This window comes from Oncorhynchus masou, chromosome 10, assembly GCF_036934945.1.
Source record: "Oncorhynchus masou masou isolate Uvic2021 chromosome 10, UVic_Omas_1.1, whole genome shotgun sequence".
Taxonomy (NCBI): Eukaryota; Metazoa; Chordata; class Actinopteri; order Salmoniformes; family Salmonidae; genus Oncorhynchus; species Oncorhynchus masou.
This window is the reverse complement of record NC_088221.1, coordinates 53,359,169-53,385,273: the sequence shown is the minus strand read 5'-3', so window position 1 is coordinate 53,385,273 and position 26,105 is coordinate 53,359,169. Positions and strand designations below refer to the sequence as shown.

General features: G+C 47.8%; 1 protein-coding gene across 1 annotated transcript in view; it reads right to left on the bottom strand.

Moving 5' to 3' along the window:
* The window catches only part of LOC135547747 (ATP-dependent 6-phosphofructokinase, liver type-like), an 87,862-nt gene that overhangs the window by 50,992 nt on the left and 10,765 nt on the right, over nt 1-26,105 (bottom strand). Inside the window, exons 3-5 of the mRNA XM_064977004.1 lie at nt 25,914-25,991; nt 4,852-5,041; nt 4,530-4,695 (exon numbers count right to left, since the gene is read on the bottom strand). Coding sequence (XP_064833076.1) covers nt 4,530-4,695; nt 4,852-5,041; nt 25,914-25,991 — 434 coding nt within the window. The remainder of the gene's footprint in view (nt 1-4,529; nt 4,696-4,851; nt 5,042-25,913; nt 25,992-26,105) is intronic.

The following is a 26,105-nucleotide window of genomic DNA, read 5'->3' as shown; positions in this document are numbered from 1 at the left end:
GTGCTGTCCCACAGTCCTAGACCTGTGCTGTCCCACAGTCCTAGACCTGTGCTGTTCCCAGACCTGTGCTGTCCCAGACCTGTGCTGTCCCACAGTCCTAGACCTGTGCTGTCCCACAGTCCTAGACCTGTGCTGTCCCAGACCTGTGCTGTCCCACAGTCCTAGACCTGTGTTGTCCCACAGTCCTAGACCTGTGCTGTCCCACAGTCCTAGACCTGTGCTGTCCCACAGTCCTAGACCTGTGCTGTTCCAGACCTGTGCTGTCCCACAGTCCTAGACCTGTGCTGTCCCACAGTCCTAGACCTGTGCTGTCCCACAGTCCTAGACCTGTGCTGTCCCACAGTCCTAGACCTGTGCTGTCCCAGACCTGTGCTGTCCCACAGTCCTAGACCTGTGCTGTCCACAGTCCTAGACCTGTGCTGTCCCACAGTCCTGTCCCAGACCTGTGCTGTGTCCTAGACCTGTGCTGTTCCACAGTCCTAGACCTGTGCTGTCCCACAGTCCTAGACCTGTGCTGTCCCACAGTCCTAGACCTGTGCTGTCCCACAGTCCTAGACCTGTGCTGTCCCACAGTCCTAGACCTGTGCTGTCCCACAGTCCTAGACCTGTGCTGTCCCACAGTCCTAGACCTGTGCTGTCCCACAGTCCTAGACCTGTGCTGTCCCACAGTCCTAGACCTGTGCTGTCCCACAGTCCTAGACCTGTGCTGTCCCACAGTCCTAGACCTGTGCTGTCCCACAGTCCAGACCTGTGCTGTCCCACAGTCCTAGACCTGTGCTGTCCCACAGTCCTAGACCTGTCCCAGACCTGTGCTGTCCCACAGTCCCAGACCTGTGCTGTCCCACAGTCCTAGACCTGTGCTGTCCCAGTCCTAGACCTGTGCTGTCCCACAGTCCTAGACCTGTGCTGTCCCACAGTCCTAGACCTGTGCTGTCCCACAGTCCTAGACCTGTGCTGTCCACAGACCTGTGCTGTCCCACAGTCCTAGACCTGTGCTGTCCCACAGTCCTAGACCTGTGCTGTCCCACAGTCCTAGACCTGTGCTGTCCCACAGTCCTAGACCTGTGCTGTCCCACAGTCCTAGACCTGTGCTGTCCCACAGTCCTAGACCTGTGCTGTCCACAGTCCTAGACCTGTGTCCAGTCCTAGACCTGTGCTGTCCCAGTCCTAGACCTGTGCTGTCCCACAGTCCTAGACCTGTGCTGTCCCACAGTCCTAGACCTGTGCTGTCCCACCAGACCTGTGCTGTCCCACAGTCCTAGACCTGTGCTGTCCCCAGTCCTAGACCTGTGCTGTCCCACAGTCCTAGACCTGTGCTGTCCCACAGTCCTAGACCTGTGCTGTCCCACAGTCCTAGACCTGTGCTGTCCCACAGTCCAGACCTGTGCTGTCCCACAGTCCTAGACCTGTGCTGTCCCACAGTCCTAGACCTGTGCTGTCCCACAGTCCAGACCTGTGTTGTCCCACAGTCCTAGACCTGTGCTGTCCCACAGTCCTAGACCTGTGCTGTCCCACAGTCCTAGACCTGTGTTGTCCCACAGTCCTAGACCTGTGCTGTCCCACAGTCCTAGACCTGTGCTGTCCCACAGTCCTAGACCTGTGCTGTCCCACAGTCCTAGACCTGTGCTGTCCCACAGTCCTAGACCTGTAGCTGTCCCACAGTCCTAGACCTGTGCTGTCCCACAGTCCTAGACCTGTGCTGTCCCACAGTCCTAGACCTGTGCTGTCCCACAGTCCTAGACCTGTGCTGTCCCACAGTCCTAGACCTGTGCTGTCCCACAGTCCTAGACCTGTGCTGTCCCACAGTCCTAGACCTGTGCTGTCCCACAGTCCTAGACCTGTGCTGTCCCACAGTCCTAGACCTGTGCTGTGTTCCACAGTCCTAGACCTGTGCTGTCCACAGTCCTAGACCTGTGCTGTGTCCCACAGTCCTAGACCTGTACTGTCCCAGACCTGTGCTGTCCCACAGTCCTAGACCTGTGTGGCCCACAGTCCTAGACCTGTGCTGTCCACAGTCCTAGACCTGTGTTGTCCCACAGTCCTAGACCTGTGCTGTCCCACAGTCCTAGACCTGTGCTGTCCCAGACCTGTGCTGTCCCACAGTCCTAGACCTGTGTTGTCCCACAGTCCCTGCAGGGTCCCACAGTCACTAGACCTGTGCTGTCCCACAGTCCTAGACCTGTGCTGTCCCACAGTCCTAGACCTGTGCTGTCCCCAGTCCTAGACCCACAGTCCTAGACCTGTGCTGTCCCACAGTCCTAGACCTGTGCTGTCCCACAGTCCTAGACCTGCTGTCCTATAAAGTCCAGATGTGCTGTCCCACAGACCTGTAGTATTTGTCCCACAGTCCCAGACCTGTGCTGTCCCACAGTCCTAGACCTGTGCTGTCCCACAGTCCTAGACCTGTGCTGTCCCACAGTCCTAGACCTGTGCTGTCCCACAGTCCAGACCTGTGCTGTCCCACAGTCCTAGACCTGTTGTCCCACAGTCCTAGACCTGTGCTGTCCCACAGTCCTAGACCTGTGCTGTCCCACAGTCCTAGACCTGTGCTGTCCCACAGTCCTAGACCTGTGCTGTCCCACAGTCCTAGACCTGTGCTGTCCCACAGTCCTAGACCTGTGCTGTCCCACAGTCCTAGACCTGTGCTGTCCCACAGTCCTAGACCTGTGCTGTCCCACAGTCCTAGACCTGTGCTGTCCCACAGTCCTAGACCTGTGCTGTCCCACAGTCCTAGACCTGTGCTGTCCCACAGTCCTAGACCTGTGCTGAGTCCTAGACCTGTGCTGTCCCACAGTCCTAGACCTGTACTGTCCCACAGTCCTAGACCTGTGCTGTCCCACAGTCCTAGACCTGTGCTGTCCCACAGTCCTAGACCTGTGCTGTCCCACAGTCCTAGACCTGTGTTGTCCCACAGTCCTAGACCTGTGCTGTCCACAGTCCTAGACCTGTACTGTCCCAGACCTGTGCTGTCCCACAGTCCTAGACCTGTGTTGGCCCACAGTCCTAGACCTGTGTTGGCCCACAGTCCTAGACCTGTGCTGTCCCACAGTCCTAGACCTGTGTTGGCCCACAGTCCTAGACCTGTGCTGTCCCACAGTCCTAGACCTGTACTGTCCCACAGTCCTAGACCTGTACTGTCCCAGACCTGTGCTGTCCCACAGTCCTAGACCTGTGCTGTTCCACAGTCCTAGACCTGTACTGTCCCACAGTCCTAGACCTGTACTGTCCCAGACCTGTGCTGTCCCCAGTCCTAGACCTGTGCTGTCCCACAGTCCTAGACCTGTGCTGTTCCACAGTCCTAGACCTGTACTGTCCCACAGTCCTAGACCTGTACTGTCCCAGACCTGTGCTGTCCCACAGTCCTAGACCTGTGCTGTCCCACAGTCCTAGACCTGTACTGTCCCACAGTCCTAGACCTGTACTGTCCCAGACCTGTGCTGTCCCACAGTCCTAGACCTGTGCTGTTCCACAGTCCTAGACCTGTACTGTCCCACAGTCCTAGAAACTGTCCCAGACCTGTGCTGTCCCACAGTCCTAGAATGTTGGCCCACAGTTTAGACCTGTGCTGTTCCACAGTCCTAGACCTGTGTTGTCCCACAGTCCTAGACCTGTGCTGTCCCACAGTCCTAGACCTGTGCTGTCCCAGACCTGTGCTGTCCCAGACCTGTGTTGTCCCACAGTCCTAGACCTGTGTTGTCCCACAGTCCTAGACCTGTGCTGTCCCACAGTAAACAGACCTGTGTTGTCCCACAGTCCTAGACCTGTGCTGTCCCACAGTCCCAGACCTGTGCTGTCCCACAGTCCTAGACCTGTGCTGTCCCACAGTCCTAGACCTGTGCTGTTCCACAGTCCTAGACCTGTGCTGTCCCACAGTCCTAGACCTGTGCTGTCCCACAGTCCTAGACCTGTGCTGTCCCACAGTCCTAGACCTTTGTCCCACAGTCCTAGACCTGTGCTGTCCCACAGTCCTAGACCTGTGCTGTCCCACAGTCCTAGACCTGTGCTGTTCCACAGTCCTAGACCTGTGCTGTCCCACAGTCCTAGACCTGTGCTGTCCCACAGTCCTAGACCTGTGCTGTCCCACAGTCCTAGACCTGTGCTGTCCCACAGTCCTAGACCTGTGTTGTCCCACAGTCCTAGACCTGTGCTAGTCCCACAGTCCTAGACCTGTGTTGTCCCACAGTCCTAGACCGGTGTTGTCCCACAGTCCTAGACCTGTGCTGTCCCACAGTCCTAGACCTGTGCTGTCCCACAGTCCTAGACCTGTGCTGTCCCACAGTCCTAGACCGGTGTTGTCCCACAGTCCTAGACCTGTGCTGTCCCACAGTCCTAGACCTGTGCTGTCCCACAGTCCTAGACCTGTGCTGTCCCACAGTCCTAGACCGGTGTTGTCCCACAGTCCTAGACCTGTGCTGTCCCACAGTCCTAGACCTGTGCTGTCCCACAGTCCTAGACCTGTGCTATGGTAAGTCTCTCTGGATAAGAGTGTCTGTTAAGTGACTAACATGTAAACTGATTAAACTGTGTACCTCTGTGCGGTGGTAGTGATGGCGTCCACTATCTCCATGATGCGATGCAGGGCGGAGTCAGCGCCAATGGTCATGTCTGTCCCACAGAAGTCGTTGTCTATAGATCCAACCAACCCTACGATGTTCAGGTGATCATGCTGCTTCGCTAGGGTGTCGGTGATCCGGCCTGCAGGGCACACACACACACACACAGCAGTCAGTGTAAAAATACTGGATGCCATATCCTAACCCAAAATATGGTGAAATGACTCAGAAAAGCAAAGGATCTATAAAGCATAATGTGTTCATTACAGAATTTGTATTTTATTAAGAGAGTGAGTACCTTTCTGAACCAGTTCAGCCAGCAGTCCAGTCCACTCGGTCCTGAAGATGTTAGCTCCGGTGAGGCTGCCGTCTCCTCCACACACACACAGATTGGCGATGCCTCTCTTCACCAGGTTAAAGGCTGCTGCCAGGCGACCGTCCCGCGTGGTGAAGACCTTACAGCGAGCACTGCCGATCACCGTGCCACCCTGAGGGAGAGACCGAAGGAGGTCACAGTCAGTCTCCAGTATCTATGCGCCGGGGATCTAGGGTCAGTCTGTCCTATCTGGTGTAATTCTCCTGCATTATCTGGTGTCAGGTGTGAACTGAAGTTCTCCTTCCCTTCCCTTCCCTTCCCTTCCCTTCCCTTCCCTTCCCTTCCCTTCCCTTCCCTTCCCTTCCCTTCCCTTCCCTTCCCTTCCCTTCCCTTCCCTTCCCTTCCCTTCCCTCCTCGATGAGATGGTATGTTATACTATAGAGTACACTCCAGCAAAGAAGAATGGGATGCAGTCAACCTATGGCACACAGAAACAGCAGATTTTCAATCAAAGCAAATATATTTAGCAGGGCTTCAATAGTTAATATCACAGTTTCACACTAAAAGCCGACCTAATTTTGTAACAATGCGGAACTATGCATCGCTCCGCATTGACATGATTTGTTGACCGTAGGTGGGGGAGGAAGATCCTGTATAAACAGAAACTCACTTCCTTTACAACATCTCTGGTCTGCAACACTTCTGCAGATGCCATATCACTGTAAAAGGTGCACGGCCAATGGAGATGTTGGATTGACTATGCAGCGCTTTTCAATGAAAAACAGCATTCCAGACTAATAGTTAACACCTGCATTGTAATGGAAAGCACCATTGCAATGGAAAGCACCATAGCAATGTATACAACCATGGCAATGGATAGCAGTAGACCCACACATAACATGTACATGCTATACAACACAACATTCATTGGACAGGGAGGGACATTCAGTCCGCCTTCACACAGCATTAGGACAACTCTGAGAACAAACATTTAACTGACAATGCCCGAGAAGACGGTGTTAGGAGGAGGTGTGGGGCATTATCACATTTATACAATGGGTTACCAACATATTAAAATCATTTACATATATTCATTACAAAAGTTATTTTAATTCATATATTCATACTATTTCATCCTCCACAATATATAGTTCCGACTCAAATCTAGGGTTGCTACCCAAGCCGCCTGGTCGTTTATTCTATCGGTTCGGTTGCCAGAGACGCGACCCAGTCGTTCAGTCTTCTTGTTCTGTATCTATGGACGCGACCCAGTCGTTCAGTCTTTTTGTTCTGTATCTATGGCGACCCAGTCGTTCAGTCTTGTTGTTCTGTATCTATGGACGCGACCCAGTCGTTCAGTCTTTTTGTTCTGTATCTATGGACGCCACCCAGTCGTTCAGTCTTTTTGGTCTGTATCTATGGACGTGACCCAGTCGTTCAGTCTTGTTGTTCTGTATCTATGGACACGACCCAGTCGTTCAGTCTTTTTGTTCTGTATCTATGGACGTGACCCAGTCGTTCAGTCTTTTTGTTCTGTATCTATGGACGCCACCCAGTCGTTCAGTCTTCTTGTTCTGTATCTATGGACGCGACCCAGTCGTTCAGTCTTTTTGTTCTGTATCTATGGACGAGACCCAGTCGTTCAGTCTTTTTGTTCTGTATCTATGGACGAGACCCAGTCGTTCAGTCTTGTTGTTCTGCATCTATGGACGCGACCCAGTCGTTCAGTCTTTTTGTTCTGTATCTATGGACGCGACCCAGTCGTTCAGTCTTTTTGTTCTGTATCTATGGACCCGACCCAGTCGTTCAGTCTTTTTGTTCTGTATCTATGGACGCGCACAAACAATGCTTAAACAAATATAATATAATTAGAGAAACTCAGAAACTCAAAATACCAACATGTGAGAAATACTGTACTTTATTAAGGAACTATATTATGCCATTACATTACTTCCTGTTTCACTAGGGTATCAAAATGAGGTAACAGGCATGTAATATCCCTTTGTCATCCAACACCATGAAGAAAACAAAAGAACTGGCAGTTCAAAAGAGACAGATGGTCGTAGACCTTCATAAATCTGGTAACGGCTACAACAAGATCCACAAACGATTGAATATAACCCTGAGCACTGTCAGGGCAATTATTAGAACATTCAAAAGATCACCGGGTTTGAAAAAGCACCATCAGACACCACCTCCACAGGCTCTTTGGAAGGGTTGCCAGAAGAAAGCCCCATCAGACACCACCTCCACAGGCTCTTTGGAAGGGTTGCCAGAAGAAAGCCCCATCAGACACCACCTCCACAGGCTCTTTGGAAGGGTTGCCAGAAGAAAGCCCCATCAGACACCACCTCCACAGGCTCTTTGGAAGGGTTGCCAGAAGAAAGCCCCATCAGACACCACCTCCACAGGCTCTTTGGAAGGGTTGCCAGAAGAAAGCCCCATCAGACACCACCTCCACAGGCTCTTTGGAAGGGTTGCCAGAAGAAAGCCCCATCAGACACCACCTCCACAGGCTCTTTGGAAGGGTTGCCAGAAGAAAGCCCCATCAGACACCACCTCCACAGGCTCTTTGGAAGGGTTGCCAGAAGAAAGCCCCATCAGACACCACCTCCACAGGCTCTTTGGAAGGGTTGCCAGAAGAAAGCCCCATCAGACACCACCTCCACAGGCTCTTTGGAAGGGTTGCCAGAAGAAAGCCCCATAAGACACCACCTCCACAGGCTCTTTGGAAGGTTGCCAGAAGAAAGCCCCATCAGACACCACCTCCACAGGCTCTTTGGAAGGGTTGCCAGAAGAAAGCCCCATCAGACACCACCTCCACAGGCTCTTTGGAAGGGTTGCCAGAAGAAAGCATTTTCTGACCCCAAGACACAGACGCAAGCGCTTGGAGCCAAACGTCATTTACATTATAACTGGAAGAATTGCTCTGGTCCGATGGGACCAAAAGGGAACGTTTGGTCAGATACAGCATTGGCATGTTTGGCGTCGAAACAGAGATGCATACAAGGAGAGGCACCTCATACCCACGGGGAAACAGAGATACAAGGAGAGTTAACTCATACCCACGGTGAACCAGAGATACAAGAAGAGGCACCTCATACCCACAGTGAAACAGAGATACAAGGAGAGTTAACTCATACCCACAGTGAAACAGAGATACAAGGAGAGGCACCTCATACCCACGGTGAAACAGAGATACAAGGAGAGGCACCTCATATCCATGGTGAAACAGAGATACAAGGAGAGGCACCTCATACCCACAGTGAAACAGAGATACAAGGAGAGGCACCTCATACCCACGGTGAAACAGAGATACAAGGAGAAAGTTACCTCATACCCACGGGGAAACAGAGATACAAGGAGAGGCACCTCATACCCATGGTGAAACAGAGATACAAGAAGAAGCACCTCATACCCACAGTGAAATAGAGATACAAGGAGAGGCACCTCATACCCACGGTGAAACAGAGATACAACAAGGAGAGTTACCTCATACCCACGGTGAAACAGAGATACAAGGAGAGGCACCTCATACCCACGGTGAAACAGAGATACAAGGAGAGGCTCCTCATACCCACGGTGAAACAGAGATACAAGGAGAGGCACCTCATACCCACGGTGAAACAGGGATGCAACAAGGAGAGAGTTACCTCATACCCATGGTGAAACAGAGATACAAGGAGAGTTACCTCATACCCACGGTGAAACAGAGATACAAGGAGAGGCACCTCATACCCACAGTGAAACAGGGATGCAACAAGGAGAGAGTTACCTCATACCCATGGTGAAACAGAGATACAAGGAGAGGCACCTCATACCCACGGTGAAACAGAGATACAAGGAGAGTTACCTCATACCCACAGTGAAACAGAGATACAAGGAGAGGAAACTCATACCCACGGGGAAACAGAGATACAAGGAGAGGCACCTCATACCCACGGTGAAACAGAGATACAAGGAGAGGCACCTCATACCCACGGTGAAACAGAGATACAAGGAGAGTTACCTCATACCCACAGTGAAACAGAGATACAAGGAGAGGCACCTCATACCCACGGTGAAACAGAGATACAAGGAGAGGCTCCTCATACCCACGGGGAAACAGAGATACAAGGAGAGGCACCTCATACCCACGGTGAAACAGAGATACAAGGAGAGGCTCCTCATACCCACGGTGAAACAGAGATACAAGGAGAGGCACCTCATACCCACGGGGAAACAGAGATACAAGGAGAGGCACCTCATACCCACGGGGAAACAGAGATACAAGGAGAGGCACCTCATACCCACGGTGAAACAGAGATACAAGGAGAGGCACCTCATACCCACGGTGAAACAGAGATACAAGGAGAGTTACCTCATACCCACGGTGAAACAGAGATACAAGGAGAGGCACCTCATACCCACAGTGAAACAGAGATGCAACAAGGAGAAGCACCTCATACCCACAGTGAAACAGAGATGCAACAAGGAGAAGCACCTCATACCCACGGTGAAACAGAGATGCAACAAGGAGAGGCACCTCATACCCACGGTGAAACAGAAATACAAGGAGAGGCTCCTCATACCCACGGTGAAACAGAGATACAAGGAGAGGCACCTCATACCCACGGTGAAACAGAGATACAAGGAGAGTTACCTCATACCCACAGTGAAACAGAGATACAAGGAGAGGCACCTCATACCCACGGTGAAACAGAGATACAAGGAGAGGCACCTCATACCCACGGGAAACAGAGATACAAGGAGAGGCACCTCATACCCACGGTGAAACAGAGATACAAGGAGAGGCTCCTCATACCCACGGTGAAACAGAGATACAAGGAGAGTTACCTCATACCCACAGTGAAACAGAGATACAAGGAGAGGCACCTCGTACCCACGGGTAAACAGAGATACAAGGAGAGGCACCTCATACCCACAGTGAAACAGAGATACAAGGAGAGTTACCTCACACCCACAGTGAAACAGAGATGTAACAAGGAGAAGCACCTCATACCCACGGTGAAACAGAGATGCAACAAGGAGAGTTACCTCATACCCACGGTGAAACAGAGATGCAACAAGGAGAGGCACCTCATACCCACGGTGATACAGAGGTGCAACAAGGAGAGTTACCTCATACCCACGGTGATACAGAGGTGCAAGGAGAGTTACCTCATACCCACGGTGAAACAGATACAAGGAGAGGCTCCTCATACCCACGGTGAAACAGAGATACAAGGAGAGTTACCTCATACCCACAGTGAAACAGAGATGCAACAAGGAGAAGCACCTCATACCCACGGTGAAACAGAGATGCAACAAGGAGAGTTACCTCATACCCACGGTGAAACAGAGATACAAGGAGAGGCACCTCATACCCACAGTGAAACAGAGATACAAGGAGAGTTACCTCATACCCACGGTGAAACAGAGATGCAGAGAACAAGGAGAAGCACCTCATACCCACGGTGAAACAGAGATACAAGGAGAGGCACCTCATACCCACGGTGAAACAGAGATGCAACAAGGAGAGTTACCTCATACCCACGGTGAAACAGAGATACAACAAGGAGAAGCACCTCATACCCACAGTGAAACAGAGATACAAGGAGAGGCACCTCATACCCACGGTGAAACAGAGGTGCAACAAGGAGAGTTACCTCATACCCACGGTGATACAGAGATACAACAAGGAGAGGCATCTCATACCCACGGTGATACAGAGGTGCAACAAGGAGAGTTACCTCATACCCACGGTGATACAGAGGTGCAACAAGATACAAGGAGAGTTACCTCATACCCACGGTGATACAGAGGTGCAACAAGGAGAGTTACCTCATACCCATGGTGAAACAGAGATACAAGGAGAGGCACCTCATACCCACGGTGAAACAGAGATACAAGGAGAGTTACCTCATACCCACAGTGAAACAGAGATGCAACAAGGAGAAGCACCTCATACCCACGGTGAAACAGAGATGCAACAAGGAGAGTTACCTCATACCCACGGTGATACAGAGATGCGGGTAAACAGAGAGAGGCACCTCATACCCACGGTGAAACAGAGGTGCAACAAGGAGAGTTACCTCATACCCACGGTGAAACAGAGATACAACAAGGAGAGGCATCTCATACCCACGGTGAAACAGAGTGCAACAAGGAGAGGCACCTCATACCCACGGTGAAACAGAGATACAACAAGGAGAGGCACCTTATAACCACGGTGAAACAGAGATACAACAAGGAGAAGCATCTCATACCCACGGTGATACAGAGATACAACAAGGAGAAGCACCTCATACCCACGGTGAAACAGAGATGCAACAAGGAGAGTTACCTCATACCCACGGTGAAACAGAGATGCAACAAGGAGAAGCACCTCATACCCACGGTGAAACAGAGATGCAACAAGGAGAAGCACCTCATACCCACGGTGAAACAGAGATGCAACAAGGAGAGTTACCTCATACCCACGGTGAAACAGAGATACAACAAGGAGAGGCACCTCATACCCACGGTGAAACAGAGGTGCAACAAGGAGAGTTACCTCATACCCACGGTGATACAGAGATACAACAAGGAGAGGCATCTCATACCCACGGTGATACAGAGGTGCAACAAGGAGAGGCACCTCATACCCACGGTGAAACAGAGATGCAACAAGGAGAGTTACCTCATACCCACGGTGAAACAGAGATACAACAAGGAGAAGCACCTCATACCCACGGTGAAACAGAGATGCAACAAGGAGAAGCACTTCATACCCACGGTGAAACAGAGATGCAACAAGGAGAGTTACCTCATACCCACGGTGATACAGAGATACAACAAGGAGAGGCATCTCATACCCATGGTGATACAGAGGTGCAACAAGGAGAGGCACCTCATACCCACGGTGAAATATGGAGGGGGTCAGTGATGTTTTGGGGCTGTTTTAATTCCAGAGGTCCAGGGGCACCTCATACCCACGGTGAAATATGGAGGGGGTCAGTGATGTTTTGGGGCTGTTTTAATTCCAGAGGTCCAGGGGCACCTCATACCCACGGTGAAATATGGAGGGGGGTCAGTGATGTTTTGGGGCTGTTTTAATTCCAGAGGTCCAGGGGCACTGGGTAAGATTGGTGGCATAATGAATTCCAACAAGTATCAGGCAGTTTTGTCTGACAATCTGGTTGCCTCTGCCAGAAGGCTGTGACTTGGCCGTAGGTGGACTTTCCAACAAGACAATGACCCAAAACATACCTCAAGATCCACACAAATGGTTATTTGACAACAAAATCAATGTTCTGCCATCTGTCGCCGGACCTCAATTCAATTGAAAACCTGTGAGCTGAGTGGAAGAGGGCAGTTGATAAGCACAAACCCAAGAATGTGAAGGATCTTGAAAGGATCTGCATAGAGGAATGGTCCAAAATCCCTCCAGATGTGTTCCTTAACCTTGTCAAACATTACAGGAAAAGACTCCATGCTGTTATCCTTGCCAGAGGTGGTGGCACCAAGTACTAAATGAGGAGTGCCAATAATTATGAAACCTTGATTTTGGTTAAATTTATTTTGTATTAAATAATTGAATGATTTTGGTTGGTTCCATTGAAACATTAAAGACTTAGATAAACTTAAATAAGTGGAATTTAATTTGTGGTTTAATTTTGGTAGATGTTATTTACAACAATCTTTAAGGGTGCCATTAAATGTGAAACCTTGATTTGGAGGACAATGATTTTTAATTAAATCAATAAATTATTTTGGTGGGTTACATTGAAACATTAATAAAGTACAGTATTTCTCACATGTTGGTATTTTGAGTCTCTCTCTATAATTATATTGTTTATATTTGTTTAAGTATTGTTTGTGCATTGCCAGTCAGGGGTGCCAGTAATTTTGGAGCCCACTGTATCTATGGACGTGACCCAGTCGTTCGTTCTAAATGTTCCATTGCCGGCAACGTTCTTATCCCTTGCCTGCTAGCGAGCCAGCTAAATAAGGCTAACTCACAGTCGCGTCAGAAAGTGCAATCAGAATAACAGCAAAGTATCTGCATTTGCAAACTGTTTCCTAGTGACATTTACTTGGATACATCCATAACAATGAGCTAATTAGGTGTGATTTCACCTGGCATAGGAAATGTGCTCTCTCGTCAGGACACTGTTGTTCACAGGAGCTAGCCAACAACACAGCTAACACAATCACTTCAAACTGAAGCTGGAAAAACTGCAAACTTGCTGCACTTCATTTTGTTTGACCTTTTTTTGAATGTACATTTATTTGTATATACAGTGCATTCGGACTTCTTCCACAATTTGTTACGTTTTGTTACGTTACAGCCTTATTCTTAATAACAATTTAAAAATAGATTTATTCAGCAAGTCGGTTTACAAATTCTTATTTACAATGATGGCCTACACCGGCCAAATCGGGGCGATGCTGAGGACAATTAAGCGCAGCCCTATGGGACTCCCAATCACGGCTGGATGTGATTCAGCCTGGATTCGAACCAGGGTGACGATAGTGCCTTAGTGCCTGTGCCTTAGTGCCTGTGCTACTCTGGAGCCCATCTAAATGGACTAAATAGTTTTCCCCCACTCAAATCAACACACAATATCCCATAATGACATCACAATATCCCACAATGACATCACAATACCCCACAATGACATCACAATACACCATAATGACATCACAATACCCCATAACGACAAAGCAAAAACAGGTTTGTAGATATTCTTGCAAATTTAGAAACAAAACAAAATCTTGAAATATCACATTTACAAAAGTATTCAGACCCTTTACTCAGTACTTTGTTGAAGCACCTTTGGCAGCGATTACAGCCTTGAGTCTTCTTGGCTATGACGCTACAAGCTTGTCACACCTGTATTTGGGGAGCTTCTCCCATTCTTCTCTGCAGATCCTCTCAAGCTGTCAGGTTGGATGGGGAGTGTTTCTGCACAGCTATTTTCAGGTCTCTCCAGAGATGTTCGATCAGGTTCAAGTCCGGACTCTGGCTGGGCCACTCAAGGACATTCAGAGACTTGTCCCGAAGCTACACCTGCGTTGTCTTGGCTGTGTGCTTAGGGTCGTTGTCGTGTTGGAAGGTGAACCTTTGCCCAGTCTGAGATCCTGAGATCTCTGGAGCAGGTTTTCATCAGACATCCCTTCATATTTGCCTCAATCCTGACTAGTCTCCTAGTCCCTGAAAAACATCCCCACTGCATGATGCTGCCACCACCATGCTTCACCGTAGGGATGGTGCCTTGTTTCCTCCAGACGTGACGCTTGGCATTCAGGCCAAAGACTTCAATCAAGGTTACATCAGAGATTCTTGTTTCTCATGGTCAGAGTCCTTTAGGTGCCTTTTGGCAAACTCCAAGTGGGCTGTCATGTGTCTTTTACTGAGGAGTGACTTCCATCTGGCCACCCTACCATAACGGCCTGATTGGTGGAATGCTGCAGTGAGGGTTGTCCTTCTGGAAGGTTCTCCCATCTCCACATAGGAACTCTGTTAGAGAGACCATCGGGTTCTTGGTCTCCTCCCTGACCAAGGGCCCTTCTCCCCAATTGCTCAGTTTGGTCCGGCTGGCCAGCTCTTAAGAGTCTTGGTGGTTCCAAACTTCTTCCATTTAAAAATGGGATTGGAGAATTAGGGCTCCTGAGTGGCGCAGTGGTCTAAGGCACTGTGCAAGAGACATCACTACAGTCCCTGGTTCGGATCCAGGCTGTATCATATCTGGTCGTGATTGGGAGTCCCATAGCACAATTGGCCTAGCGTCATCCGGGTTTGGCTTGCCTAGTTAAATAAAAAAATAAAAAAAGTTGATCCTTTTAAGAATGGAGGCCACTGTGTTCTTGGGGAACCTTCAATGCTGCAGAAATATTTTGGTACCTTTTCCCAGATCGGTGCCTCGACACAATCCTGTCTCTGAGCTCTACGGACAATTCCTTCGACCTCATGGCTTGGTTTTTGCCCTGACATGCACTGTCAACTGTGAGTCTCATAGGTCCTGAATAGTTGTAAATAAGGAATCTTTTTTTACATTTTATAAATTACAAACAAAAAACTGTCCTCGCTTTGTCATTATGTGGTATTGTGTGTAGATTGATGAGGGAAATAAATAATTTAATCAATTTTAGTATAAGTATAAGTAACAGAATGTGGAAAAAGGGTCTGAATACTTTCCGAATTAACTGCGTAAAAATGATGACAGCCGATTCATGATTTCGACTGGCTGGGAAACGCTGCCTGCCTGTCTTTCTCATCACGACACAGACATCTGGAGATCAAATTTGAACATTGAAGCAATTTTGCAAATCTTAAATGGTTTTATTTAACATTTATTTAATTGGGCAAGTCAGTTAAGAACAAATTCTTATTTACAATAACGGCCTACCCAGGCCAAAGCTGGATGACGCTGGGCCAAATGTGCGCTGACCTATGGGACTCCCAATCACGGCAGGTTGTGATACAGCCTGGAATCGAACCAGGGTCTGTAGTGACGTCTCTAGCACTGAGATACAGTGCCTTAGACCGCTGTGTCACTCGGGAGCCCATTTAAACATATGTCAGAAGTGGGATACGTCGGAGAGACAGACAGCAAGGTTTAAACAAATCTCCGCTTTTGAAAACAAAATATTAGGCTAAAAGAAATGTGAGCTAATGTCAAGCTTTTTATAGTGGAGATCTGTTTCAAGTTGTATAAATTGCCTGGCTGGGCTGATGAGACAGTGGATTGCGCAGTCAGAAGGAACAGAGTAACTAGGCATTTCAACGTCATAGATTTAGCCGGTGGTAACTTGTGGAATAGACACCGGGGAATGCAGTTTTAACCAATCAGCATTCAGGATCAAAACCCCCAGTTGTATAACATTCAACAATACAAACACACACACACAAAAAACACTGAATTAGAACATTAAAACATTGATAAGAGTATAAAAATGCACTAGAACATGCTATTTAAGATGCTATTTATCTACTGACGAGAGACTGATGATAGGCTCCAGCACCACACACAGAAAGAACTTACCATCTGCAGAACTAGACCGGCAGGGAGGGAGAGAACAGAGAAGAGATAGTGAGCTCCAACAGTATTGGGACAGTGACAATTTTTGTTCTTGTTTTGGCTCTGTACTCCAACACTTTGGATTTGAAATGAAAGGTTAAAGTGCAGACTGTCAGCTTTAATTTGATAATATTTTAATACATGTGTCAGGTGAACCGTTTTGAAATTAAAGCACTTTTTGTACATAGTCCTCCTCCTCTTTAGGGAACCAAAAGTATTTGGATAAATTCACAATGTGTATTAAAGCAGTAAAAAGTGTAGTATTTGGTTCCATATTCACACAAACAAGAAAATGTACATCCTGTGACGGCACCCATAGTGGCTGGTGATTTTCATATCTGCAACTAGAGGTGGAAAAACAACCATAGATCACCTTTAGTCCACACATACAAAGCTCTCCCTCACCTTCTACTTGGCAAATCCGACCATAACTCTATCCTCATGCTTCCTGCTAAAAAGAAAAAAACTCAAACAGGAAGTATTAGTGACTTGCTCAATACAGAGGTGTTCCGATGAAGTGGATGCTGAGCTACAGGACTGCTTCGCTAGCAAAGACTGGAATATGTTCCAGGATTCATTCAATATCATTGAGCAGTGTACCACATCAGTCACCGGCTTCATTAAAAAGTGCATTGATGACGTCATGCCCACAGTGACCGTACGCACATATCCCAACCAGAAGCTATGGATTACAGGCAAAGTCCACACTGAGCTAAAGGCTAGAGCTGACACTTTCAAAGAGCTGCTAGCCATCAAGCCAACAAAGATGTTTTTTGTTGTTGCACTGCTTTGCTTTATCTTGGCCAGGTCGCAGTTGTAAATGAGAACTTGTTCTCAACTGGCCTACATGGTTAAATAAAAATAAGATAGCTGCATGGATTTTCCCGATTTGGGACGGCCTCTTCTCATGGAGGCGAATGCTTCCTGAGTTCTAGGAGTTGTGTTTGCTATGCTATTTTCCTGGACACTGTGGACCAACCGGATTTTCAATGCAACAACGACCTACTTGAGGAGGACTATCGATCGGACTTTCTACCCTAAGAAAGCAAATGGCAGCGTTCCACAACTTGCTGGGGAACCACGGCCACCTACCTTCTCCTTCTCTACACCTCAGGCTGAACGTTGTTCTGATATGCTGAGAGTTTCACTGCCCTGTTGTTGACCGACTGGCCAGTGCTTCACAGGGACATCTCACCGGGGAAATCTCCCTCGCCTGTGAAAAATGGACTGACGCTTCTAGAGGACCTACTGGATGCCTTCTAGAGGACCTACTGGATGCCTACTAGAGGACCTACAGATTTCTATCCAGCAATGGAACAACATCATCTGCTGGAGGCAGCGGTCAATGGGACTGACGCTACTAGAGGACCTACTGGATGCCTACTAGAGGACCTACTGGATGCCTTCTAGAGGACCTACAGATTTCTATCCAGCAATGGAACAACATCATCTGCTGGAGGCAGCGGGGACAATGGGACTGGATGCTTCTAGAGGACCTACTGGATGCCTTCTAGAGGACCTACTGGATGCCTTCTAGAGGACCTCCAGCAATGGATGCATCATTCTAGAGGACCTACTGGATGCCTTCTAGAGGACCTACTGGATGCCTTCTAGAGGACCTACAGATTTCTATCCAGCAATGGAACAACATCATCTGCTGGAGGCAGCGGTCAATGGGACTGACGCTTCTAGAGGACCTACTGGATGCCTACTAGAGGACCTACAGATTTCTATCCAGCAATGGAACAACGTCATCTGCTGGAGGCAGCGGTCAATGTGGAACTGATTGTGATTCTTTGGCTTTGGGAATCCAGACATCAGTTTTGCCACCCTCTGAGGATGCCGCACATTCGTCCTATACCCTATTTCCAACCCAGGGGATTCTCCTTCGGGTTCAGATCTTCAGACCGTATGGTGTCTGAGACTCCGGCGCCTTCCTCAGCAACGATGAAATCTATCTAACTGTGCATAACAAGTCATATAATTATTTGTGTGGACTAACTCTGTATGCAATAATAATGTTAAACATGATTGAAACGTGAAATTCAAACAAAGACCAGGGAGGTTTTCCAAGGCCTCGTAAAGAAGGGCCCCTATTCGTAGATTGGTAAAACATGAGGCCAATGTTGACTTGAAAACAGTTCCAGGGTTTAATGGCCGTAATAGAAAACCGAGGAAGGATCAACAACATGGTAGTTACTCCATTTAGTACATTTACATGTCAGTCATTTAGCAGATGCTCTTATCCAGACAGACTTCCAGTTAGTGAGTCATTTAGCAGACGCTCTTATCCAGACAGACTTAGTTAGTGAGTCATTTAGCAGACAGATTTCTTATCCAGCAGACAGACTGACAGTCAGTGAAGTGATTTATTCTTTGGCTCTTATCCAGACAGTTTTGACAGTCAGTGAGTCATTTAGCATACCCTTATCCAGACAGACTTACAGTCAGTGAGTCATTTAGCAGACCTTCTTATCCAGACAGACTTACAGTCAGTGAGTCATTTAACAGAGGTCTCTTATCCAGACAGACTTAGTTAGTGAGTCATTTAGCAGACGAAACATCTCATCCAGACAGACTTAGTTAGTGAGTCATTTAGCAGACTTCTTATCCAGACAGATTTAGTGAGTCATTTAAAGACCAGGGAGCTCTTATCCAGACAGACTTAGTTAGTGAGTCATTTAGCAGACGCTCTTATCCAGACAGACTTAGTTAGTGAGTCATTTAGCAGACGCTCTTATCCAGACAGACTTAGTTAGTGAGTCATTTAGCAGACGTTCTTATCCAGACAGACTTACAGTCAGTGAGTCATTTAGCAGACGTTCTTATCCAGACAGACTTACAGTCAGTGAGTCATTTAGCAGACGTTCTTATCCAGACAGACTTACAGTTAGTGAGTCATTTAGCAGACGCTCTTATCCAGAGAGACTTACGGTCTGCTGTCCTAGCTTCAGGGGAAAGAAGGGCAGGAACTCTGCTGTCCTAGCTTCAGGGGAAAGTCATTTAGGGCAGGAACCTCTGCTGTCCAGACAGGGGGACAGTCAGTGAGTCAGGGACCTCTGCTGTCCTAGCTTCAGGGGGAAGTCAGTGGTCAGGAACCTCTGCTGTCCAGACAGCTTCAGGGGGAAGTCAAGGGCAGGGACTCTGCTGTCCTAGCTTCAGGGGGAATAAGGGCAGGGACTCTGCTGTCCAGACAGAATACAGTCAGTGAACTCTGCTGTCCTAGCTATCAGGGGAAGATGGGCAGGGACTCTTTGAAGACGTTCTTATCCAGGGGAAGAAGGGCAGGTCATTTGCTGTCCTAGCTTAGGGGGAAGAAGGGCAGGGACTCTGCTGTCCTAGCTTCAGGGGAAGATGGGCAGGGACTCTGCTGTCCTAGCTTCAGGGGGAAGAAGGGCAGGAACCTCTGCTGTCCTAGCTTCAGGGGGAAGAAGGGCAGGGACTCTGCTGTCCTAGCTTCAGGGGGAAAGATGGACAGGGACTCTGCTGTCCTAGCTTCAGGGGGAAAGATGGACAGGAACTCTGCTGTCCTAGCTTCAGGGGAAGATGGGCAGGGACTCTGCTGTCCTAGCTTCAGGGGGAAGATGGGCAGGAACCTCTGCTGTCCTAGTTTCAGGGGGAAGAAGGGCAGGAACTCTGCTGTCCTAGTTTCAGGGGGAAGAAGGGCAGGGACTCTGCTGTCCTAGTTTCAGGGGGAAGATGGGCAGGGACTCTGCTGTCCTAGTTTCAGGGGAAAGATGGGCAGGGACTCTGCTCTCCTTGCTTCAGGGGGAAGATGGGCAGGGACTCTGCTGTCCTTGCTTCAGGGGGAAGATGGGCAGGGACTCTGCTGTCCTAGCTTCAGGGGGAAGATGGGCAGGGACTCTGCTGTCCTAGCTTCAGGGGAAAGATGGGCAGAGACTCTGAAGGTCCTAGCTTCAGGGGGAAGAAGGGCAATAACTCTGCTGTCCTTGCTTCAGGAAAAGCTAGCTTCAACATTGGGGTCCCAGGAAAAACAAGATCTTGGACTGGGCCGAGCAGGAGCGGTATGTTTGGGGCAAATCCAATACAACACATTATTGAGTACTCTCTATATTTTCAAGCATAGTGGTGCTGCATGTTATGGGCATGCTTGTAATTGTTAAGGACGGAGGAGTTTTTCAGGATAAAAAAGAAACTGAATAGAGCTAAGCACATGCAAAATCCTAGAGGAAAACCTGGTTCAGTCTGCTTTCCACCAGACACTGGGAGAGAAATTCACCTTTCAGCAGGACACCTAAAACACAAGGCCAAATCTCCACTGGAGTTGCATACGAAGAAGAGTGAATGTTCCTGAGTGGCAGAGTTACAGTTCAGACCAAAATCTGCTTGAAAATCAATGACCTCAATGTGTCTAGCAATGACAAACAACCAATTTGACAGAGCTTGGAAGAATTTTGAAAATAATAGAGGGCAAATGTTGCACAATCCTGGCGTTGAAAGCTCTATCCAGAAAGACTCACAGCTGTAAATCGTGGCCAAAGGTGACTCTAACCTGTATTGACTCAGAGGGTTGAATACTTATCTAATCAAGATACAGTACACACACACACACACACACACACACACACACACACACACACACACACACACACACATTTTATTTTTCATTAATTCTTAACAAATGTTCAAATTTTCCTTTCACTTTGACATTACAGAATATTTTGTGTGAATCGTTGATAAAAAATGACAATGAAGTCAATTTAAATCCCACTTTGTAACAACAAAATGTGGAAAAAGTCAAGCAGAGTAAATACCATCAGAAGGCACTGTAGCCTAAGAAACAAGGCTTAAGAAATCAATAACTTGCTCGTAACAGATAACATTCATAAAGTGACTATCTCTGACACACACTGAGATAATACCCTTCACGATAGCAATACATGGTTACAACATCTACAGAAAAGACAGGAATGCCAATGGGGGTGGTGTTGCTGTTTATATTCAGATTCATATTCCCGTAAAGTTTAGAGGATCTCATGTCAAATGCTGTTTTAGTAACATGTCTACAGGTTCTCCTGCTTCACCTAAAGCCTTGTGGGAAATTGCTTTCGACCACCAAGTGAATATGGATCATGTGTGAAATGCTTGATAATGTATGTGATATCATTAGAGAGGTATATTTTCTGGGTGACCTATATTGACTGGCATTCATTAAGGTGTCCACTCAAGAAAAATATAAAAAATGTTACCAGTGGATGCAACCTGGTTCAGGTTATCAGTCAACCTACCAGGGTAGTTACAAACAGCACAGGAATTAAATCATGTATTGATCACATCTTTACTAATGCTGCAGAAATGTGCTTTAAAGCAGTATCCAGATCCACCGGGTGCAGTGATCACTATATAGTAGCCATGTCTAGGGAAACCAAAGTCCCAAAGGCTGGGCCTAATATAGTGTATAGAGGTCATACAATACATTTTGTAGTGATTCATATGTTGATGATGTAAAGAATATTTGTGGGTCTGTGGTGTATAATGGGACACAACCAGACACTGCAATTATAGCATTTAAGAAATTGCTTATTCCAGTTACTAATAAGCATTCACACATTAAGGAAATTACTGTAAAAACTGAAATCCATAAAAATGTGTATGGTTGAAAAGGATGAGGCAAAAGCAATGGCAAATAAGTCTGGCTGCAGCTTTTCCGTTAGCTGGCAATTGCCGGCTTTCGGGGAAAAAAGTAAATGAAAGGGGGATTTAAAAAACTGTTGCAAAAGTCTGGTTCATCCTTGGTTTTCCAAACGCCTGAAGGTACCACGTTCATCTGTACAAACAATAGTACGGAGGTATAAACACCATGGGCCCATGCAGCCATCATACTGCTCAGGAAGACATCAAGAAGTTAAAGCTTGGTCGTAAACGGGTCTTCCAAATGGACAATGACCCCAAGCATACTTCCAAGGTTGTGGCAAAAGGGCTTAAGGACAACAAAGTCAAGGTATTGGAGTGGCCATAACAAAGCCCTGACCTCAATCCTATAGAAAATGTGTGGGCAGAACTGAAAAAACGTGCGAGCAAGGAGGCCTATAAACCTGACTCAATTACACCAGCTCTGTCAGGATGAAGGGGCCAAAATTCACCCAACTTGTTGTGGGAAGCTTGTGGAAGGCTACCCGAAACGTTTGACCCAAGTTAAACAATTTAAAGTCAATGCTACCAAATACTAATTGAGTGTATGTAAACTTCTGACCCATTGGGAATGTGATGAAAGAAATAAAAGCTGAAATAAATAATTCTCTACTATTATTCTGACATTTCACATTCGTAAAATAAAGTGGTGATCCTAACTGACCTAAGACAGGGAATTTTCTAGGATTAAATAGCACTCATGTCTATAGCCATGAAGTTCTTTGAAAGGCTGGTCATGGCTCACATCAACATCATGCCAGAAACCCGGACACCCTAGACCCACTCCAATTCACATACCGCCCCAACAGATCCACAGATGACGCAATCTCAATCACACTCCACACTGCCCTTTCCAACCTGGACAAAAGGAACAGCTATGTGAGAATTCTGTTCATTGACAACACCATATTACCCAAAAAGATCATCACTAAGCTAAGGACCCTTGGACTAAACACCTCCCTCTGCAACTGGATGCTGGACTTCCTGATGGGCCGCCCCCAGGTGGTAAGAGTAGGTAACAACACATCCGCCACGCTGATCCTCAACACAGGGGCCCCTCAGGGTTCGTGCTCAGACCCTCCTGTACTCCCAGTTCACACATGACTACATTCCATCTCATATTGCTGAAATGAACAGCAAACCTGGTTTCAAAAACAGATAAAGCAATGCCTCTCCCCTATTGGACCTAGATAGTTTGTGTGTATGTATTGATATGTAGGCTACATGTGCCTTATTTTATTCATTTTTAATTGATGTAGTTCTGTCCTTGAACTGTTCCTGTCTATTAAAGTTCTGTATTATGTTTCATGTTGTGTGTGGACCCAAGGAAGGATTAAAGGTTCCCAGGAATTCCTATCACTGAGATGCCTTAGAATGCTGCATCTGTGTGTTTTAACTATTTAACTGTACTATTTAACAGTACTAACAGGCAGCTAATTTTCAATATCGCTAATCGGTATCTTTTTGGTAAGGAAAATATTGGAGATCGGTCAAAAAATGTCATATCAGTGCATCACTAGTCCTCAGGCCTGGAGGGAAGCCAAAGTAATTCTGCTATACGCAAGAGTGGTAAAGTGGCCTTTACTGGTTCTAACAACAGACCTGGAGAGACGCTATCCGAAGCGGTGCAGCCAACGGGTTTCTCCACGCATCGCGCCGACAGAAACAAACACCTTTCTGGTAAGAAGAGGGGCGGGGGCGTATGCCTTATGGCTAACGAGACATGGTGTGATGAAAGAAACATACAGGAACTCAAATCCTTCTGTTCACCTGATTTAGAATTCCTCACAATCAAATGTAGACCGCATTATCTACCAAGAGAATTCTCTTCGATTATAATCACAGCCGTATATATCCCCCCCCCCCCAAGCAGACACATCGATGGCTCTGAACGAACTTTATTTAACTCTTTGCAAACTGGAAAACCATTTATCCGGAGGCTGCATTCATTGTAGCTGGGGATTTTAAAAAGGCTAATCTGAAAACAAGACTCCCTAAATTTTATCAGCATATCGATTGCGCAACCAGGGGAGGAAAAACCTTGGATCTTTGTTACTCTAACTTCCGCGACGCATATAAGGCCCTGCACCGCCCCCCTTTCGGAAAAGCTGACCACGACTCCATTTTGCTGATCCCTGCCTACAGACAGAAACTAAAACTAGAGGCTCCCACGCTGAGGTCTGTCCAACGCTGGTCCGACCAAGCTGACTCCACACTCCAAGACTGCTTCCATCACGTGGACTGGGACATGTTTCGTATTGCGTCAGATAACAACATTGACGAATACGCTGATTCGGTGTTCGAGTTCATTAGAACGTGCGTTGAAGATGTCGTTCCCATAGCAACGATTAAAACATTCCCTAACCAGAAACCGTGGATTGATGGCAGTATTCGCGTGAAACTGAAAGCGCGAACCACTGCTTTTAATCAGGGCAAGGTGTCTGGTAACATGACCGAATACAAACAGTGCAGCTATTCCCTCCGCAAGGCTATCAAACAAGCTAAGCGTCAGTACAAAGACAAAGTAGAATCTCAATTCAACGGCTCAGACACAAGAGGCATGTGGCAGGGTCTACAGTCAATCACGGACTACAGGAAGAAATCCAGCCCAGTCACGGACCAGGATGTCTTGCTCCCAGGCAGACTAAATAACTTTCTTGCCCGCTTTGAGGACAATACAGTGCCACTGACACGGCCTGCAACGGAAACATGCGGTCTCTCCTTCACTGCAGCCGAGGTGAGTAAGACATTTAAACGTGTTAACCCTCGCAAGGCTGCAGGCCCAGACGGCATCCCCAGCCGCGCCCTCAGAGCATGCGCAGACCAGCTTGCTGGTGTGTTTACGGACATATTCAATCAATCCCTCTACCAGTCTGCTGTTCCCACATGCTTCAAGAGGGCCACCATTGTTCCTGTTCTCAAGAAAGCTAAGGTAACTGAGCTAAACGACTACCGCCCCGTAGCACTCACTTCCGTCATCATGAAGTGCTTTGAGAGACTAGTCAAGGACCATATCACCTCCACCCTACCTGACACCCTAGACCCACTCCAATTTGCTTACCGCCCAAATAGGTCCACAGACGATGCAATCTCAACCACACTGCACACTGCCCTAACCCATCTGGACAAGAGGAATACCTATGTGAGAATGCTGTTCATCGACTACAGCTCGGCATTCAACACCATAGTACCCTCCAAGCTCGTCATCAAGCTCGAGACCCCGGGTCTCGACCCCGCCCTGTGCAACTGGGTACTGGACTTCCTGACGGGCCGCCCCCAGGTGGTGAGGGTAGGTAACAACATCTCCTCCCCGCTGATCCTCAACACTGGGGCCCCACAAGGGTGCGTTCTGAGCCCTCTCCTGTACTCCCTGTTCACCCACGACTGCGTGGCCACGCACGCCTCCAACTCAATCATCAAGTTTGCGGACGACACAACAGTGGTAGGCTTGATTACCAACAACGACGAGACGGCGTACAGGGAGGAGGTGAGGGCCCTCGGAGTGTGGTGTCAGGAAAATAACCTCACACTCAACGTCAACAAAACTAAGGAGATGATTGTGGACTTCAGGAAACAGCAGAGGGAACACCCCCCTATCCACATCAATGGAACAGTAGTGGAGAGGGTAGCAAGTTTTAAGTTCCTCGGCATACACATCACAGACAAACTGAATTGGTCCACTCACACAGACAGCATCGTGAAGAAGGCGCAGCAGCGCCTCTTCAACCTCAGGAGGCTGAAGAAATTCGGCTTGTGTCACCATAAAAGCTCAGGCCAGGGGTGTACTGGACACACTGCTATTTCCCCGTTTTACCTTCTTACCAGGTCGCCCTCGAAAAAAATAGGTTTTTAACCTCAATTTTATTTTTTTATTTAACTAGGCAAGTCAGTTAAGAACAAATTCTAATTTTCAATGACTGCCTAGGAACAGTGGGTTAACTGCCTGTTCAGGGGCAGAACGACAGATTTGTACCATGTCAGCTCAGGGATTCGATCTTCCAACCTTTTGGTTACAAATCCAACGCTCCAACCACTAGGCTCCCTGCCGCCCCAATGGGTTTTGCCTGGTTAAATAAAGGTTACATTTTCAAAAATTCAGAAAATCTGGCATTTCAGACAAATGCCAGTTGGGCGGGAGTTATTATTTTTCCTATTGGGTATTATTTATTTTAGCACAATTCTAATGATCTGGCGAATAATGGGGGCCTCAAGGAAGAATGGTCCAGTGTGCCAGAGCAGATTTCTGGTCCCGGTCTTTTGACCATCCCATGTAAAACGGCTCTGATCATGACTCCTGACACCAGTAGAGTTTAGGCTTCTCTTTCAGAGTAGCTAGGTCACTGTTACCTGCTGTATGATGTTGGTAACACTCTGCCAGTGGGCCAGCTTGATGTTGTCCCCTCCATCCACCAGACCCTGGTAGCCCTGAGAGGAAAATATCAATCACATCGTTCAATCAGATCAATACTGGTCATGATGGAGCAGAACATCCTAAGATACAGGCTAACTAACTGTAAGATACAGGCTAACTAACTGTAA